The 19098-nt window shown below is 40.2% G+C and overlaps 3 protein-coding genes across 3 annotated transcripts; all 3 read left to right on the top strand.

Moving 5' to 3' along the window:
• The first annotated feature begins 3764 nt into the window (after positions 1-3764).
• LOC130469979 (uncharacterized) lies at positions 3765-7283 on the top strand. The gene is made up of 3 exons (XM_056839530.1): positions 3765-5381; positions 5424-5940; positions 6082-7283. The coding sequence occupies exons 1-3, from the start codon at positions 3765-3767 to the stop codon at positions 7281-7283; spliced, it is 3336 nt and encodes a 1111-aa protein (XP_056695508.1).
• A 6980-nt stretch (positions 7284-14263) lies between these two features.
• On the top strand, positions 14264-16777 carry LOC110781076 (uncharacterized). The gene is made up of 5 exons (XM_056839529.1): positions 14264-14359; positions 14454-14534; positions 15056-15745; positions 16122-16193; positions 16274-16777. The coding sequence occupies exons 1-5, from the start codon at positions 14264-14266 to the stop codon at positions 16775-16777; spliced, it is 1443 nt and encodes a 480-aa protein (XP_056695507.1).
• Positions 16778-16905: 128 nt separating this feature from the next.
• LOC130469295 (uncharacterized) lies at positions 16906-18681 on the top strand. Its single transcript, XM_056838384.1, has 7 exons — positions 16906-17128; positions 17214-17307; positions 17434-17526; positions 17610-17789; positions 17878-18024; positions 18118-18224; positions 18301-18681. Exons 1-7 carry the CDS (start codon positions 16929-16931, stop codon positions 18485-18487), a joined length of 1008 nt encoding a protein of 335 aa, XP_056694362.1. The 5' UTR covers positions 16906-16928; the 3' UTR covers positions 18488-18681.
• The last annotated feature ends 417 nt before the right edge of the window (positions 18682-19098 follow it).

Genomic DNA, 19098 nt, shown 5'->3' with positions numbered 1-19098 from the left:
TCAAACGCGTTAAGCTTAATTGCCCAGTTGAGCATTCTTCCGGACGCTTCAAGGTTGGTGAAAGGCCGCTTAAGCGGTTGATCCGTGTATACTACCAATCGACGAGCCAGGAAATATGGACGAAGCTTCTTACTAGCCAAGAACAGAGCAAAGCCAAACTTTTCGACTGTTGGATATTTGAGTTCAGCATTCTGCAGCATGTGACTGACAAAGTAGACAGGTAGTTGCGTTCCATCCCTCTCTGTAAGCAAGACGGCGCTTAGTGCGTATTCTGAGATGGCAAGGTACAGATACAAAACTTCCCCTAAGAGAGGGCTGACCAGTCGTGGCAAAGTATGCAGATGTTCTTTTAGGCGAAGGAAGGCAGCCTCAGCTTGCGACGTCCACTCAAACTGGGTGCCCTTTTTGATGGTACTGAAAAAGTAGTGACACTTGTCTCCAGCTCTAGATAAGAATCGTCCCAAGGCGGCAAGACACCCAGTGAGGCGTTGCACGTCTTTGACCGTCCTTGGCGACGTCATATTAATGACCGCCTGCACTTTGTCCGGATTTGCTTCAATGCCCCTTTCGTCAATCAAGAAGCCAAGGAACTTGCCAGAAGATACCCCAAATACGCACTTCTTGGGATTGAGTCTCATCTGGTATGTCGTGAGGGTTTCAAAGGTTTCTCTCAAATCGTCGAGGTGATCCATCTTCTGCTTGCTTTTTACAATCATGTCGTCAATAAAGGCTTCTATATTCCTCCCCAGCTGCTTTACGAAGACTGTGTTTACCAACCGTTGAAAGGTAGCGGGGGCATTTTTTAAACCGAACGGCATTACTTTATAGCAGTACAATCCTTGTTCCGTGAAAAAAGACGTCTTCTCCTGATCTTCGGGCCATAATGGGATCTGGTGAAATCCGGAGTAGGCGTCCATGAAGCTCATCGTGGCATGTCCGACGGTTGAGTCGACGAGTCGGTCTATCTTTGGCAGTGGGAAGCTGTCTTTAGGGCAAGCTTTATTGAGATCTGTGTAATCAACAAACATTCTCCATGTCCCATGTGGCTTGGGTACCAGGACTACGTTAGCTACCCAGTCTTGGTACTGGCACGGGCGTATGAAGCCTGCATCCATTAGTTTCTTAACCTCGGCAGCGGCGGCCAAATTTCTTGCTTCTCCATGATTCCTCTTCTTTTGTCGTACTGGCTTCACAGCGCTGTCCACATTCAACTTATGCACGGCCACCGCCGGGTCTATACCGGGCATCTCCTCTACCGTGAAGGCAAATATCTCCTTGTATTCTTGGAGTAGTTGCACTAATGCTGCTGACATGGGGTCGTCAGGGTGGACCCCAATGGGGACTGTTCGAGACGGGTCCGCTATGTCCAGAATTATATCATAGAGTGCTCCCACTGGCTCAGGTCGTCTTTCTGCATTGTGCTATGTCGGTATTTCCCGGGTTTTACGGCGGCTTGCCGGAGGTTTAGCTTGCTCCTTTCCCTTCGGAGAAGCTCCCCAGGCCGTTGGCTCCAATGTCGATAAGTAACAATCCCTGGCCAACTGTTGATTTCCATAGAGAGATCCAACGCGTCCGTTGCTTCCAACAAATTTTACCAACAGTAAATGAGGGACGATCACGGCTTTTAGGTCGTTGAGTGTTGGACGGCCAAGTATGATGTTGAATGTGGTGAGGTTTGCCACTATTATAAACCTGATGACAACTTCTTTGATTACTGGGGGAATTCCAACAGAGGCCGGAAGCAAAATGGAGCCGATTGGACGAACGATGCTCCCTCCGAATCCTACCAAGGGCCCGTAAACTTTTTCTATGTCTTCTGGATTGTGCCTTAATTTCCGCAGGCATTGCAGACTGATTATGTCGGACGAGCTCCCCGTATCCACCAGTACTCTCTTTACCTTAAGATTAGCCACCTTAACCTCTATAACCAGAGGGTCATCATCATATGGCGCGGCCGCCCTTCTATAGTTGTCTTCGGAAATTTCTACAGAGGGTAGGATCTTCTGTGCTGGGCGAAGATGAGGTGGACCTTTTTGCCGTCCCTCCTTACATGGTTCTCCTGCAGCTATTCCTCCTGATATTACCATAACTCTTTCGTTTGAATACTTAGAGGTGGGGCTCACTTCTTTATGTGCGTCCTCTAGATGGACGTACTGGCGAAGGTGTCCTTCAGCCACACGACCAGTTAATATCTTCCTCAACATCCGACAACTTTGGGTGTCATGCCCTTCGTCGTTGTGGAAAGCACAGAAAGGTGCTTGTGGGCAGGAGGTGGACAATCGTCGGGGGGACGGTTCTATTCCCAGACTCGGTCCTTCAGCAAGGAGGATCTCGTCAAGAGCCGTGTTGAACCTAAAGGGACCTCTAGAGGACGACCTCCTTCGCCCCCTTTTTCCTTCGGAGCCACAGCCATTCTTCCTTCGGGTGACGCTCTCATGCTGTCTTCTAGGAGCCTCTAGAGAGTAATGGTCCTCATTTTTCTTCTGTAAAATTCGTCTCGTCCTTCCTCCTGGATGTTCCTCTTTGACATGCCGACTCGCTTCCTCCAGGGTGCGTCTCTTCATAGGTGAGTCAGGATCTTCTGACAAAAACTCTACCATCCTGCCATTATCGTGCTTATGATTGATTTCGTGAGGACCATCCAACAAGGGCCGAATAGAAATGACGGCAGCAGGCTGGCTAGCTGCCGCGTCACAATGAGTGTTGGACCCATCCTTAAACACTCCTTTTCTGGCTGGGAGTTCTGATTTACCCTTGGTTTTTCTGCAGTCAGTTTGAAGTTCAGCCATGACACTGTACCTCCCCACAGACGGCGCCAAATGTTATGGGATATTTTACGGTGCTGACGTGGCACGCGTTCCTCGGAGGTATCAAGTATGACCTGGCACGAACTTCTGGCAACCTACAAAACAAGAATATTCCCGTAGGAATATTCCCTCCGATGCTTAAGTAAGTATAAGCTAGAGAGATAAGTAATTTGTAGAGAGAAGGCAGAGCAACGATAGGTTTTCGTTGGTGGGCAAGAATTGAATACCCTTTTACCTTGGGATCTGAGCTATTTATAGTGCTAGGGTTTCTTGGGGACTGCATCCTCAACCCTAGCTGTGGGATGCGTGCCCCTTGGGGATTTAGGACACGTGGAATTCGGCCTGCAACGATGGACCTTCTCTATTTGGACCTGCCTTCAGAGAGAATGGGCTTTGCCAAATGGGGCTCTGCCTTTATTCTGGTGGGGTACCAAGATTTTGGGCCTTCTTTCTAGGTCTGAGCCCAACTGACCAGTATGAATCGTAGGCTGCCTCTTTGGGCTTTGTGGGGGATGTATTCAAGCCCACATCAACTTTGTATTTGAATTACGATATATCCAGCAGTATATTATATTTCGTAACATTATCGTTAATAAGCATTTAATATAGAAGAATTTGGTGGAATCTCGTAATTGTTAGCCATATAATACTAGTTACTTAGAATTAGACTATTATCATTGAGAATTAGTTTAGAATTAATATACATGCTGGTGTTAGTGTTATTATCATGAAAGGGTTAGAATATGTTATACTAAGTAACGTATAGTGTGAGTTAACATGTACTCGTGCCTTAGTAGTAATAATGGATAGTTGTATGTGTACTGTGCCGACTTACGTCTAGATATGAGTTTAAACCTCCCCCTGTTTATTCATATCTGTAGATATGACTATTTTTATGAAGTCTTGACTTTGACAAGTTGCCAAAGACTTATTAATAAAATACGCGTCCGCCTACCGATGCAGGAATTAATGGCTGGCCGTGGTAGACGAGTTGATACCGAAATCCAAGCTATGAAGGATACCTTAAGGCAATTGATTCAGGTTACGCAGAATCTGGCACAGAATAATCTTGGTCACCTACACCCACCCCACCAAGACGTAGCTGGTGAACTGTACAAGAAAATAAGCATGAATAAGCCTACCTACTTCACCGGGAAGGGTGATCCAGCTGCACTAGAAGATTGGTTTCATGAATTCGAGCGATTGTTTGAGACCCTTAACTGTCCGGAAAATTTGAAAGTACCTAGTGCGGTGTTCTACATCCGCGAAGAAGCTGACATGTGGTGGAATCGTGCTAAAGCGACCCTGCAACAACAAGCAAACTTTGGCTGGGAACAATTCAAGATCGCTATTCGTGCAAAGTTTCTACCTCCCCATGCCAAGAAGCAGAAAAACCTGGAATTCATCTCTCTGAAGATGGAAGGGACGAACATGACAATTCATGAGTACCACCAGAAGTTTATTGATCTTATGAGGTTCGCACCTGAAACTGTCCCTACTGAGGAAATCAAAGCTCAAAAGTTCGAATTGGGACTATCTTATGAACTGCAAGAAAAACTGTCGGGAGAAAACTTCACTTGCATGGATGTCTGCTATGGAAAGGCTGCCCATCTGGAGGGCATAAAACTGAGGAAAGAGGCAAGCTCCGCTGGGGATAAGAGGAAAGACAACGCCGTTCAGAACCATCATCGTTTTGACAAGAAGCCCAAGTTCGGGAATAATTTCAATGGTGGTTCTCACGGCAATGGAAAGCAGCCGAATGGGAATCGCTTTGAAGGGAAAAAGAGTGGGAATGGTGGTCAAACCCAACGGTACCACTACTGCAAAAACTGCCCCAACAATCACCCAGGGAAAGACTGTAATGGAGAATTAGTGGAGTGCAACAAGTGTGGAAAGAAGGGTCACCGACGCTATGAATGTTATTCCAATGTTAAGAACGCCAATGGCAATGGGAACTACCAAACTCATCCGGGAAATGGGGGAAATGGTAGTCACCAGTACAGGAATGGCAACGGGAATCAACAATACAAGAACGGTAATGGAAACAAAGGTTATAATTCTCAACAAGGCCAAGGATTCAAGGCGAACGGGAATGGAAATGGATCCAATCCTAATGGTAACGGAAATGGAAATGGGAATGCACCGGGGAAGCTCAATGTAATGAATAACCAGGAGGCTGGAGCGTTACATGATGTGGTGACGGGTACATTTTCTATTTACTCAACACCTGTTAGAGTTTTATTTGATTCAGGAGCTTCATATTCTTTCATTTCCAGTTCTATTTTAGAAATCTTAAACTTAGATAATCCGAAATCTGTGTCTGTCCCTATAGCTTTTCCTTCTGGGGAAATAGTAAATTGTGAAAAGTTTTATGATGGGGTAGAAATTTGTATTGCTGGTGCTATTTTTCCTTCAAACCTTATTGAATTTCAGTTGGGTGGTCTAGATGTTATTTTGGGAATGGATTGGTTAGGGAAATATCAGGCAAAGATAGATTGCCAAGCACAAAAAGTTAAACTTAAAAGCCCATTAGGAAATGATGTTTCATACCAGAGGATTGGGAATAAACCAGGGGTGAGAATCATTAGTGCTTTGAGACTAAAGAATTATGTCTAGAAAGGTTCTCCTCTATATTTTTGCTGTGTGAGACGGATAGAGGAAGAGGTAGTTTTACTAGAAGATATCCCAATAGTGAACGAGTTTCAAGATGTTTTCCCTAATGATGTTCCAGATATGCCACCTAAGAGAGATGTCGAGTTTACCATAGATTTAGTTCCAGGCACGGGACCGATTTCTAAGGCACCTTATAGAATGGCACCTGCTGAAATGAATGAGTTGAAAGGTCAACTGGAGGATCTATTGGATAAGGGGTATATTAGGCCTAGCACCTCCCCATGGGGTGCACCCGTATTGTTTGTAAAAAAGAAAGATGGGACCCTTAGGCTATGCATTGATTACCGTGAACTTAATAATGCCACTGTGAAGAATAAGTACCCTTTGCCCAGGATTGACGACTTGTTCGATCAGCTCAAGGGAGCCGGAATTTTCTCCAAGATAGACCTTCGTTCGGGTTACCACCAAGTCAGAATAGTCGATCAAGACATCCCAAAAACAGCCTTTAGGACTCGTTATGGTCACTACGAGTTTACAGTAATGCCTTTTGGATTGACTAATGCCCCATCCGTGTTTATGGACCTAATGAACCGTATTTTCAAGCCGTACTTAGACAAATTCGTGGTTGAATTCATTGATGACATCCTCATTTATTCTAAAGACCGTGAAGAGCACGAGGGTCACCTTAGGACCATCCTCCAAACACTTAGAGATAGCCAGCTATATGCTAAATTTTCCAAGTGTGAGTTTTGGCTCGAAAAAGTCTCATTCCTAGGCCATTTCATTTCTAAGGAAGGGGTATCTGTAGACCCGGCAAAGATAAAGGCTGTGAGTGAATGGGTTGCCCCAAAGAATGTCACTGAGGTAAGGAGTTTCTTAGGTTTAGCAAGATATTATAGAAGATTCGTGAAAGACTTTTCCAAAGTAGCTAGACCCATGACCAACCTCATGAAAAAGGAGACAAAGTTCGTGTGGACCGAAGACTGCGAGCATGCTTTCCAATCATTGAAAGAGAGATTGACTACAACACCAATATTGACTCTACCTGATGGTACAGATGGCTTTGAGGTTTACAACGATGCGTCAAAGAATGGATTAGGTTGTGTGCTAATGCAGAACAGAAAAGTGATAGCCTATGCCTCTAGACAGCTAAAACCATATGAAGCCAATTACCCCACTGACGACTTAGAACTTGCTGCTATAGTATTTGCTTTAAAGATATGGAGACATTACCTGTACGGAATAACTTGCAAAATTTTCACTGATCACAAGAGCCTGAAATATATCTTCACCCAGAAAGACCTCAACATGAGGCAAAGAAGGTGGTTAGAATTGATCAAAGACTATGACTTAGACATCCAATACCATGGAGGGAAAGCCAATGTAGTAGCTGACGCCCTTAGCAGAAAAACAAGTCACAGTTTGAAAGCCTTGGTAGTTCCTGATGCACTTTGTGAGGAGTTCGAGAAGCTGAGTATTGAAATTATTCGTCCAGGGGGATTAGAAGCTAGATTATGTGCTCTAACAATCCAACCTACGTTCTTTCAAGAAATTCTAGTTAATCAACCTGGGGATCCTGAGTTAGAAAAAGTGAAGAAGAGATTGAGTGAAGGCAAGGCCGAGGGGTTTGTAATCCATGGTGATGGTAGTGTCCGATATAAGGGTAGATGGTGTATACCCCAGAAATGTGAAGAGATCAAAAAGAAAATCATGGAAGAAGCACATAGTACACCGTACTCGGTACATCCTGGAGGAGATAATCTTTACAAGGATCTAAAGAACATGTGTTTGGTGGCCCGGAATGAAAAAGGAGGTAGCAGAATTTGTGTCTTGTTGCCTGACATGCCAGAAGGTGAAGCATGAGAACAAAAGGCCCCAAGGAAAGATTCAACCTTTAGATGTCCCAGTATGGAAGTGGGATTCCATAGCAATGGACTTCGTTACTGCCTTACCCAAAACCCGAACAGGCTTAGACACAATTTGGGTAGTGATCGATCGATTAACTAAGTCTGCGGTGTTCATTCCTATAAAGGAAACCTGGAAAGTTGAAAAGTTAGCAAAGGTCTACATTAAGAATGTGGTGCGACTCCATGGTGTTCCGTCGGACATAGTTTCAGACAGAGATTCAAGGTTCTTGTCTAACTTTTGGGAAGCATTTCAAAAGGCTTATGGTACTAAACTTCTGAAAAGTACAGCTTTTCACCCTGCAACTGATGGTCAGACCGAGAGGACGATTCAAACACTAGAGGCAATGCTCAGGGCATGTGTACTAGATTTCCAAGGATCGTGGGAAGATCACCTCGACCTCATAGAATTCTCGTACAACAACAGCCATCATGCAAGCATTGGAATGGCCCCATTCGAGGCACTTTATGGAAGAAAGTGTCGAAGTCCTGTCTGTTGGAGCGATATTAGCGAGACGATTATCTTAGGGCCCGAGTTAATCGAGGAAACTATAAATCAAGTAAAGATCATTCAAGAGAGGATTCATGCGGCCCAGGATCGTCAGAAATTGTATGCTGACTTGAAAAGAAGGGAAGAACAGTACGAAGTTGGTGAAAAAGTTCTTTTACGAGTTTCACCCATTAAAGGCGTAATGAGGTTCGGTAAAAAGGGAAAGTTGAGCCCAAAGTTTATAGGCCCATATGAGATTTTAAAGAAAGTTGGCCAGGTAGCCTATAAGCTAGCTCTGCCAAATGAGCTAGATCGTGTGCAAAATGTTTTCCATGTGTCACAACTCAAGAGATACGTCCCAGATGTTTCACACATTTTGCAACCTGAGTCAATCGAGCTAGATGAGTCACTTTCCTATGAAGAAAAACCAATCAAGATATTGGACAGAAAGGTTCGGAGTACAAGAAATAAGGATGTTAGTATCGTCAAGGTCCTATAGTCGAACCAGGTAACTGAAGAAGCCACCTGGGAAGCCGAAGATGACATGAAGAAAAGATACCCATAACTGTTTACCGAGGTACGATGAGTTCCAGGGACGTCACTCCTTTTAAGGGGGGTAGAAGGCGCCCGAATTTCCGCCCATCTTTTCTATAGTTTTGGTTAATTCTAAGGGTATGTGTGTGCTATATATGCTCAGTGACTAAGTTTTATTCCTATTACTTATACCAAGAGTGAACCTAAAGTTTTCCCCAAAACTAGAAACCCCAAGTTTCGAGGTCGAAACTTCTTTTAAGGAGGGAAGCCTGTGATACTCCGTATTTTTGGGTCGTTTTATTTTATATTTCAACGACATGTACGGAGTTTTATGTTTTAAATAATTAGAAATGGAGTTGTATGTTTTAAATACCTAGAAACAATGTTACGTTTTAAACAAGAGTATAAATATTATAAAATTTATTTTATCCTCAAAGAAAAACAAAGTGTTTTATTTCAAGAAAAATAAGGAAACAAGGAGTTTACAAAATTTTAAGAAGGGAAATCGAAAATAATTTGGAAAAGGAGTTTAAATTAATTATTTTCAAATCTTTTAAAGTATAGAATATCTGAATTTCACTAAAAAAGAAAACCCAAAACCCTTTTTTTTATTTCATCCTCGCATACTGCTGTTTGCTATTCCTCCGTCGCCGTTTTCTCCTCTGCTCATGCCCTGCTCCTGCATTCGCTGCCAGCATCACCATCATCGTTGTGCTGTTTGTACTCTTCTTTCCTCTTCGTCTAGTCTCTTTATACCCCCACCATGTTACAGTAATAACAACAACAACAACAACTACACTGCTGCGTGAGTTGTTGTTCGTTGTTGCTGTTGCGTGAGTTGTTGTTCATTGTTTATGACTAAATTGCATGCCTTGTCACCTTATTTCTTGCGTAGGGTTGACTTTGTTTCTATGGGAATTAAGTAGTGTTATTCATTGCATATATTTATGAGTGCTGATGGTTATTGATGATGTATTAACAGTAACGATTTAAAGAAAAAGAAAAGGGGAAGCTTTATTATGGAGTTCCTTTATTATACTTACAAAGTTACAAGCTCACAACATGTTTTAAAGAGGTTTTAAAAAGATAATTATTGTAGCTACCTAGTCTGTTTTGTTATACTTAACTATGCCAAACTATTATTAGGAGTTTTAATCACTAAAGGTAATATTTTATACAAGTATACAATCTGATTTGTTTTGTGAATGAAAAATCGGCATTCTTATTCGTTGTTAAACCGGTTTTTAAAGTTTCTAAGTGACTATTTTAAATAAGCTTTTACGATGAGGTTACAATGTGAACAATAGTAGGTTATTGTTTGTGTATTTGGAGCATTAAGAGTCTAAAAATCAGATTAGTAGGAAGTTATATGGATCTGATTTTTAGTACCTTGATGTTAATTTATGTAATCAAGAACTAATTGTATTATTATACAATGTTTAGGTACCAAGTTTGTAGAAGGGAGATTCTAGCTAGCTCGTTACACTTAAGCTGTTTTCGTACTTCAAAAGGTACGTACTAGTCCTAGAATGTACTTGTAGTATTAGTGGCATGAGTAGGCCTTGGAATTATTTATATTTCAATGAATGTGTGGTGATGCGTACACTTGGGATTATGTCGTTGTTTGTTTATTATAGGAAGCAAGCATGATCTTTCATATTATTGTCTTTACAAGTTTTACTATTGTTAATTAGACTAAGTTTAGACATAGTATGTTAGGAGGTCTCTCAAAACCTCTGAGCCAAGGACTAATGGCCTAATAATGGGTGTCTTAATTGTTTGATCACTCGTCCTAAAGGAATTAAAAGAGAAGTCGTGTTTCTTATGTTACGTATTTATATTTTGTTTAAGGTATAAACAAATTGAATAACAAGGAAATTACTAAAGCACTTAAAGTGAAAGGAATGACTTGTAAGCTCTCAGAGATAATTTCTCGAGTAGTAGTATGGGTAAAGGGACAATCTTTGTATTAGTATCCTGCACTCTTTATTATACGCTAGGGCGCTTTTACCTACAAAAATCGAGTTAACTAAGTAGTTAAACTTCCTAGAGAAGGTACGTCAAGGACTCTTCTCGGGGGTATGCATACTGATTCAAGGTTTGTCTATACTAGAGAACGCTCTAGTAAGTTTAAAGTTACATATTCGAAGGCACGTCTAGGACTCTTCGATACTCTTATAGGATCGTTAGGTGCGGTCAAGGACGGCCTATGATCAATCTTTTATATTACAATGCCAATTCTAATTCACATAAATCAAGGTTGAGTCGGTAAGTTAGTGTCGTGTCCTGAGGTGCATTATTTAATAGTATTGTGTGTCTAGAACGTTTATTACTAAATGATTATTGCTTTAGTACGTACTCAGCATTAGCTGACTTGATCTTTGTTGTTGTTGGCCATGTCTCTTTATATGATGGCCCTGCGGTGAACCATAATTTCACTTGGGATTATGGGGAGCAGCCAATCTACAGGTTTGTGAATAAGCATGCATGGGGATAGATTTTGAAGTACCTTTTTCCCTTTGAATATTACATTGGTTTTAGATTTTAATTGATTACAACGGCTTAACTTAACTTATTCCTTGTGTTGGAGTTTGGATTTAAGAAGGGGCCTATTGAGGTCTCCACATTGTATTTGAAGTATTCGTTTTAAGACTTCCGCTGTTTGTTTTCAAAGTTAGACTATAAAAGTTAAACCGGTTTTTAATTAGTTATTTCATCTGCCTTATACGTTCCATCGTGGCAGTAACACCCCTATATTTCTCTATTCTCAAATATAAGATGTTTTAAATAGGGAGGATTATGGGGGTGTTACAAAGATGGTGACATGTGTCACCATCATAAGACTCCCTATGGGCCATGGGCCTTAAAGTGGTTGGCATAATTAGGCCAGTCACTCATGAGCACATGGTGACTCCTAAGTGGCAGCCAAATAGACGGCCAGCCGGTCAGGGAGTGCCACGTGTCTTGCGGAAATTGGGCACGTAAGCGAGGGTATTTTTACCCACATCAAATTCTATTATAAATTCTACTTGTTTTAGTAGACCAATACCCTTTTTCTCCATAGCGGTAACATACATTGGTCAAGTATCCTTTTTATCTTGTTCTTGTTTGTTGACATCTTTGTCCCACTTCTGGTGGGGATATGAGTTATTGAGAGAACCATCTTGGGCCTCAAACTCGACCATATTCGTATCCACGCCCACGTTCATGACCACGTCCTCAACCGCTTTTGTTGTGTGGTATTTTCTTTCCCATTATGGGATGTCACATTCGCTTAAGGGAATGTAGCAGGACCAGTTGGACGTGAATCTTAATTTTTAATCAATAGCTCGTTAATTTTTTTTTCCAGCCACAAGGAGACAAGATATAAGTTCAAAATATTTCTTAATATCTTTTCACTGTATTGTGTCTGCAGGACAACTTATTTGAGTGAAAGTTAGAATAGGTTTTCTCCATCATTTTTGCATCAATGATTTTCTCCCCACATAATTTCGACTGTGAAGTAATTCTGAACATAGCTGAGTTATATTGAGTTACAGACTTAAAGTCTTGTAGTCTTAAATGTAACCAGTCATATCGAACTTTAGGTAATATTGCAGTTTTCTGGTGGTCATACCGACCCTCATGGAGGTGATGGAGAAGAAATATCATAGTCTTAACTTTGTTTTGACTTATTGCTTTATTTCCTGCCTTGATTGTATCACCAAGGTCTTTTGCATCTAGGTGAATTTCAGCATCTAACACTCAAAACAAATAGTTCTTTCCAGTAATATCAAGGGCCCCAAAATCAAATTTTGTAAGATTTAACTTAGTTTACACTACAATTAAATGTTGCAAATTAGGACTTGGGTAATAAACATATTTATCAAATTCGCGTACGATTAGATGCAAATTCATATCAAATTGTAGTGGCATGCGATTAGAAGCAAATTAAATGAAGCGAAAATCGTGTACTTTGTAGATCGTATTATGCTAAAGGTGTCTGACTACATCACTTTGCTATATTATTAATGCCGAAATTCCTATGCAGTACTCAAAGCTACGGGTATGCATGTCATCATTGATATCCAATAATTAACTTGAGCAAACAACAGAAAAATTAAAAACAATGAGCGCATTAATATTGTGCGGCTAAGCATAAGGTGAAAATAGCCATTCATATCCAATATTGCATAAACCATTCATATCTTCCAATAATAAGATTGATTCGGCTAATCAAATCACATAAACCATTCATATCCCATATTGCAATTTCCAAAAGTAATAAAAAAAACAGCCAGACATATATTCCAATCATATAGCCACAAGTACTCCACTTATCATTCTCAAATTTCAATAATAAGATTAGCGATTAACATACCTGAACGATGAGTGTCTTTCTTGTTTCTCGTGTGCTCAGTCGGCTAGGGTTTGGTGCTGATAACGTGTTGTGAAATAGAGAGAAAGAGAGGAGAAATTGAGAGAGAACAATGGTATGTTTTATTCCATGAACAATAGAGTATATATATACATACAATATAATAGGGTTTTCTTGGAGAACAATAAACCCTAGATCTAGAATATTCCAGAAAGATACTAGGGGTATAATGGGCATCCACATAATATTTCATAACAGGTAATAATTTTTTTTCCCAACAATATTTTCACCAACTTTCATAATTGTTGGTAACATATTCACCACCCCGCCCACTATTTTCTATTTCCCGCTTGAGCGCCATTTTTCAACAATTTCCAATTAGAAATGAGAATTAAAAAATACAAAATAAAAAATAAAGTTGTAATTCTAAACATCTAGAACTATCTTCTCGAGAAATTCCAAAGCAATCTAATGGATTAACCAGAGACGTTAATCTTTGGGCATGTATGTAGTTTCGTAAAAAGATAAGGGCAGTAATGTCATTATCTGATAACTGATGTGAACTTGCCGTTTAGTAACGGTAATTGGGATGGAGGAAACGGACGTTAACGTTGTGTAATAGTAACTGAATAGTAACTTGTTCATTTGGGCGGTTAAATCGAAATAAAGGCTGAATCCCAAATTTTTTTCACCAACAATATTCTCCTTCTCTTCTATTACCGTCTTTCTCCTCTAGTTTCTCTTTCCACAACCTCCATTTCCAGTTGAATTGCTTGGGCGATAATTGCATGCAATCTGGTAAGTCCTCAAGTACTTGAATTTTGTAAAGTTATTATTCAATTAATTTTGTTGATTTGAAGAACAAGTATTGAAAGTAGTCGAATTGGAATTGTTTAGGAAAAACAGGCGAATTTATTAGAAATCAGTTGAGGAAATTGGTAATTGAAAATTGATATCTTACCTTGATTCATCTCATATGTATTAGTACAAATTCAGGTATAGGTTTTGAGTAATGTAGTGTAATTCCCGTAATAATAGTGAAAAAAGTTGGTCCGCATTATAGTAAATAATTTCACTAAACATGGTTAGTCATATGTGGGTTGAATACTTGAATGGTCCATGTCGAATAAAATGAAACAATAAATTTTGGATTTGTCCCAAATTGCGATAGTAGTATTATGCTGATGAAATGTTAGTCGTTGAATGTCATGTTCCATTAATTAGGTGATTTAGGGTGTTGGTGTTAGGTGAAAGAATGGGCAGAAAGATTTCTAGATCTAGAAAACGTGGGAAATTGAAATTAAGTTCTGAAGAAGAAGGTAATAGTGTAGTTGATAGCAGTTCGAGAAGTGAGCAAGATGACAGTGAAGATGAGGATTTTAAGGCATATGGATTTGAAGACTTAGATGATGATGAGGAGGAGGTTGCACAGTCGGATGCTGGTAGTACTGTGAAACGGAAGCGGGGGGCTATCTAAGGTTTGTTTTTCCCGGAAGCAGTCTTATAAATATTAGTATATCAAAAGTAGTTCATAATGAAATTTTGATTTTGGTAGGGAATGGCAACCAAAAAAAAGGTGACCACCAAAGAACCGATGAAAACCGAAAAGAGAGGTGTCGTGGAGAAAGTCACTCTACACACACGAGTATTCACGGTGCTTGATTTTAAACTAAGTAGTTGTTGAGTTACTTTGATATGGTGTTACATAGAAACAACTTGCCTACTAATGATTGTGTATAATTGTGTAGGACAATAGTTTGACAAAGGGCGGTGAAGTGAAGGAAGCCCGGGGGGTGTTGAAAGTCCTACATCGTGAATTTAAAGGACGGGTATGAATTCTCAATCTTTATATGAATGTTGCTTGTTGTGAAATGTCTGATGTATGTTGTGAAATATGGATTATTTGTGTGAAATATTATTTTTGTGGCAAATTGGTTTGTATTTGGGAGACACGTAGTGATTATAGAATTCGATGAATTCTAATATCTAATTGTTAATATATGCCTTATGTAGTTTGGTACCTTTTGTAGCTAGTATAGTTGTTCCTTTTCTAGTTTATAATTGAGTAATGAAGAGGAGGATTGTATGTCTGTTGGAGTAATAGTACTATCTGAATTATGAGGAGTTGGATTGTATGTCTGTTGGAGTAATAGTACTATCTGAATGTAATATTTATTATAAAGAAAATGTTTATACAGATAGTATGTCTGTTGGAGTAATAGTACTATCTGAATGTAATATTTATTATAAAGAAAATGTTAAAGTAGATAAATTTGTTAAAATAGTAAATAGTAGTAAGTTATTTATGTATAGTTATGAAAAAATGAGAATGGAAAATTTGTTTTTACAGACGGCAACCATAAACTGCAAAGTTGAAGCGTTTGGCAGAATATTACATAGGTTTGATAATCGTAGGAAGCAGTGGGTTTGTGAATTGGGATTCGGAGGCTTGTATCACTTGTGCGGGAAGAACTTACCCCGCAACTTTGTGTATTGGTTGATGACACGTGTGGACCCCGTAAACCAACTTTTTAGAGGGACGAATGGAGTAGATGTCCCCATGAACAAAAACCAGGTTAGGTGGATATTAGGTCTTCCAAAAGGGGAGAAGGTAATCCCCACGAATGAAGGTGATGCTGATGAACAAATGAAAATCGCGGCCCAAAATGTTTTAAGGTTATACGGGCGTAAATGGCAGAGTGTAAACCCTAGGAAGCGGTCTGATATGATTTATACAGATGCAATTCCGGTGAATCCAAAATTTCTTGAAAGGTTAGAGGGTGAGTGGGGGGAAAATGACGAGCAGGAGTTTAAGACGATGTTCTTGATAGCCGCACTTGCGATGGTCCTATGTCCGACACAATGTGGAAGATTAAGTGCCGGTACGATATATGCGTGCACACTTGGAATGCAGTCAAGTCAATATGATTGGTGCAAGCTAGTTTATGATTTCTTCATTGAGAGGGCCAAAGTGTTCTGTAGGGACTTCTACACATACGGGTGGACCAAAGGTGTAGGTGGTTGCACCATGTATTTAGTGGTGAGTGTCCTAGTAAAAGCACATTGTGAATGTTTGTTTTAGAATGATTATGAACTGTTTGTGTGATTTCAGATTTTGTTTCTCGATCGACAACGGTAGAATTCCCGTCCAGTGGGGCGTATTCCCTAGGCTGAAGGCATGGGACATGAAGGAGATTCTTGAAGCTAAGAGAGCTGATCGAGAATCTGGAAAAAAAAGGAGACTACGGTGTTCTCGGGGTAAGTAAAACTGTTTAAATTATAGTAAAGATTTGTATAAATAGGTTGTGTTTACGACGTTAATCCAACGATGTGAAAAAATTTAGAAATAATCTAGTTGTGAATATTGTACCTAGAATAGTAATATTAATAAGAATATGTGTATTTCTATGTTGCAGTGTGTTGTAGTTGTTTACGGGGAAACACAACACCCGAGGGCCACCAAGGACAGTCATGGTCCAGTTGAAAAGGTGAATGTTTGTCCATTTTACTTCAATAATCGTTAACAATTTTAATTTCAACTAAAGTATTGTTGTTTGTCGATTTTTAGGTATATATTCCGGTAATGGACAATGAAATATTGACGTTAAAACCAAGGAAAAAAGGAAATAGTGAGAGGAATCCAATGAAGATGAGACAGATGGCTGAGCGGGAAAAAGAAAACAGTATCGAGTTAGAACGAATAGAACTCCATATGGAAACCGTGAATGAGGAGCCAATTATAACACCTCCACCACCCCGGACCCAATCTCGAAGTGAACGATGCCAACAGGTTACATCCTCCCCACCACCAAAGGTTCCCCCACCCCCACCAAAGGTTTCGCCACCCCCACCAAAGGTTCCGCCACCTCCACCCTCAACAAAGGTTACTTCTCCACTCCCTTCCCCATCCCCACCAAAGGATACATCTCCACTCCCTTCCCCATCCCCACCAAAGGATACATCTCCACTCCCTTCCCCATCCCCACCAAAGGATACATCTCCACTCCCTTCCCCATCCCCACCAAAGGATACATCTCCTCTTAATCCCCAACTTTGTGTAACTTTGTGTTAATCCTATTGGAGTTGCAAATATGGAAGCGGAGGTTAGTGAAGTAATAGCATCACCACTACCCGGGAGGTTGGACAGGGAGAAAGGCAAAGATATCGTGTGCGGTTTGGCATCAGCCGGTCCACCAGGAGTTGATATTGATTGTGACAACAAGATGGGTGGACTCATTGCTTCTAGCGCCCTACTTTTTCAGAGGACTCGTCCGCGTCGTTGTAGGAAAAAGATGATTTCCCTATCTGATAGAGTTCGTGGATGGTTTACAAGTGAAATAAAAAAATTCAGTTATAACCTGATTGAGTTTGTCAACCACAATGGCGGTTTACTTTCGGGTCGCGGTGATTTGAAAGGATTGAGGTACGTAAATTACGGTGTTGAGAAGATGAAAATGTGTAAGTTATATAGTTTGATTCAATGACTGGTTATGATTGTGGTTTTATAGCCTTACTGTGATGATTAAATGTGGAGACGGGAGCAATTGTAACATGCACCAGTGCAAAGGAGTGGCACAGCTGAATGGTTGTGTTCATAAGCAGGTAAGGTAACTGGTGATGACAAAGTTGTAGTAGGTTGATCTAGTATCTGTACTTCTAAAATATACTATCTAACGTGAATATGAGATTATTTTTATTTGTGAACTATTAGCTTTGTTTTAATTGTAGTATGTGGACACGGTTGCAAGACTATACAATTCTACGTGGGCCGGCAAATATTTAGGGAGGAGTTTGCGGTACATGTTGAGCTCCACGTTTTCGGTAAAACGATTTGAAAATACAGTAAATATATAATGATACCAAGTTATCTGTTGGTTACAATTTAATCACTCAAAGCAATGTAGGAAAAGGTAATGAAGTTTGTTGCGGACTTCCATGATGATGGTGTGCGTAATAGCGCGGTAGATCGGAGTAGATTAGCAAATTGGATGTCAAAGGAGAGGGAAAAAATGAAGGTTGCATCCCATTTAGGAGAAGAAGAACAGCACACCAAAACTGGTACAGTGTTTTCGCGAATATCGGAGGTAAAATTGTTTGGCTACTTATACAATAAGTTAATAGATTGGATTAGTTGTACTTGTAATTATAACGGTCTAAGGTTACGCTATGCAGTTGTTCATCCCAGTACTAGAAAACTTGGGACCCCATACAAACCATTGGTGGTGTCTTGTTGTATCTGCTGACCCACCAACCATATACGTGATTGACTCCTTGATTACCAATCCCGTGGAAGAGCGTAAAAATGAAATCGATGATCTGGTAACAACGAAATTGGAATGCATTCTACTTACTGACATCATTAAACGTCCAAGTGTGTTAATTGTGGTAATGCATTGTTTTGAATTTTTTCAGCTTATTGGGGTTGACAAGCTGCTTTTCAGTGGTGAAGATGGAGATAGTTGGGGCCAGTTGCTGTCGTGGGAAAGGCGGCGAATGGATATAGACATCCAGAAAGACACGTGCGTATTAGTTAAATGTTTATGTTGGGTTTTATTCATATGTTGTGTAATTCTCAAAGTTTAGATATTTCCGCAGCCATAGTTGCGGTGTCCGGATGCTGCTAGCTATTAAGGACTTCGCTGAAGGTTATGAGTCGCTCCGGATAAAGGACTTGGAAGAAGCGCGACGGTTGTTGTTGACGCAGGATATTCTTTCTCCGTTCAATTTGGAGCGGGATCGTATAAAAGAGATGGTGAACGATGCCAACAAGAAAAAAATTTAACGTCATATGTTGATTATGTTGTAATAATATTCAGACTTGAGTTTAGCAGAAATTCCGTTGTATTTGGCAAGGCCCAAAAGATCAAAATATAATTTAGTATAACGTTGGACCAATTGTACTATGCGTGTTGGACCAGTGTGTTGGACCAGCGTGTTGGACCAGCGTGTTGGACCAGCGTGGAGCCCAATGGCAAGGCCCAAAACAACTAAAGCATATTTTTTTTATTATAATCAATAATAATTTTCCATCATTGGCTGGTTGGTCCTATATAAGCCCAAAAACAGGTCGGTATCCGTTTTACATATCCGGAAAAATTCGTTGTATTCCTTTGTGAATCCGTAAATAGCCCGTAAATAGCCCGGTTAATAATCCGATCAGAACCCGGTTAATAATCCGATCAGAACCCGTAAATTGCCCGTGTTTGTAGTCTCATCCTTATTATAGTGTATGTTAGACCCGTTTTGAATCTTGAACGACTCGTTAGTTCTTACTGGCTTCCTATTTTAAATATTTTTTCTTACTGGTCCCTTTAATATAATCCAAATAATTAATATTATAAAAATATTGAAATTTTATTTAAATTAAGGGGAGTAAATTAAGGGGAGTAAATA

This window comes from Spinacia oleracea, chromosome 3, assembly GCF_020520425.1.
Source record: "Spinacia oleracea cultivar Varoflay chromosome 3, BTI_SOV_V1, whole genome shotgun sequence".
NCBI lineage: Eukaryota > Viridiplantae > Streptophyta > Magnoliopsida > Caryophyllales > Amaranthaceae > Spinacia > Spinacia oleracea.
This window is presented reverse-complemented; position numbering and strand designations above follow the sequence as displayed.

Excerpts from the sequence above, each read along its gene's own strand:
- LOC130469979 (XM_056839530.1), top strand. The coding sequence starts at position 3,765 with ATGCAGGAATTAATGGCTGGCCGTGGTAGACGAGTTGATACCGAAATC. Across the intron at positions 5,382-5,423 it reads GGATTGGGAATAAACCAGGG|AAAGGTTCTCCTCTATATTT; the intron begins GTGAGAATCATT and ends AATTATGTCTAG. Across the intron at positions 5,941-6,081 it reads AGCCTTTAGGACTCGTTATG|ACCGTGAAGAGCACGAGGGT; the intron begins GTCACTACGAGT and ends TTTATTCTAAAG.
- LOC110781076 (XM_056839529.1), top strand. The coding sequence starts at position 14,264 with ATGGCAACCAAAAAAAAGGTGACCACCAAAGAACCGATGAAAACCGAA. Across the intron at positions 14,360-14,453 it reads TACACACACGAGTATTCACG|GACAATAGTTTGACAAAGGG; the intron begins GTGCTTGATTTT and ends ATAATTGTGTAG. Across the intron at positions 14,535-15,055 it reads ATCGTGAATTTAAAGGACGG|ACGGCAACCATAAACTGCAA; the intron begins GTATGAATTCTC and ends TTGTTTTTACAG.
- LOC130469295 (XM_056838384.1), top strand. The coding sequence starts at position 16,929 with ATGGGTGGACTCATTGCTTCTAGCGCCCTACTTTTTCAGAGGACTCGT. Across the intron at positions 17,129-17,213 it reads GGTGATTTGAAAGGATTGAG|CCTTACTGTGATGATTAAAT; the intron begins GTACGTAAATTA and ends GTGGTTTTATAG. Across the intron at positions 17,308-17,433 it reads ATGGTTGTGTTCATAAGCAG|TATGTGGACACGGTTGCAAG; the intron begins GTAAGGTAACTG and ends TTTTAATTGTAG.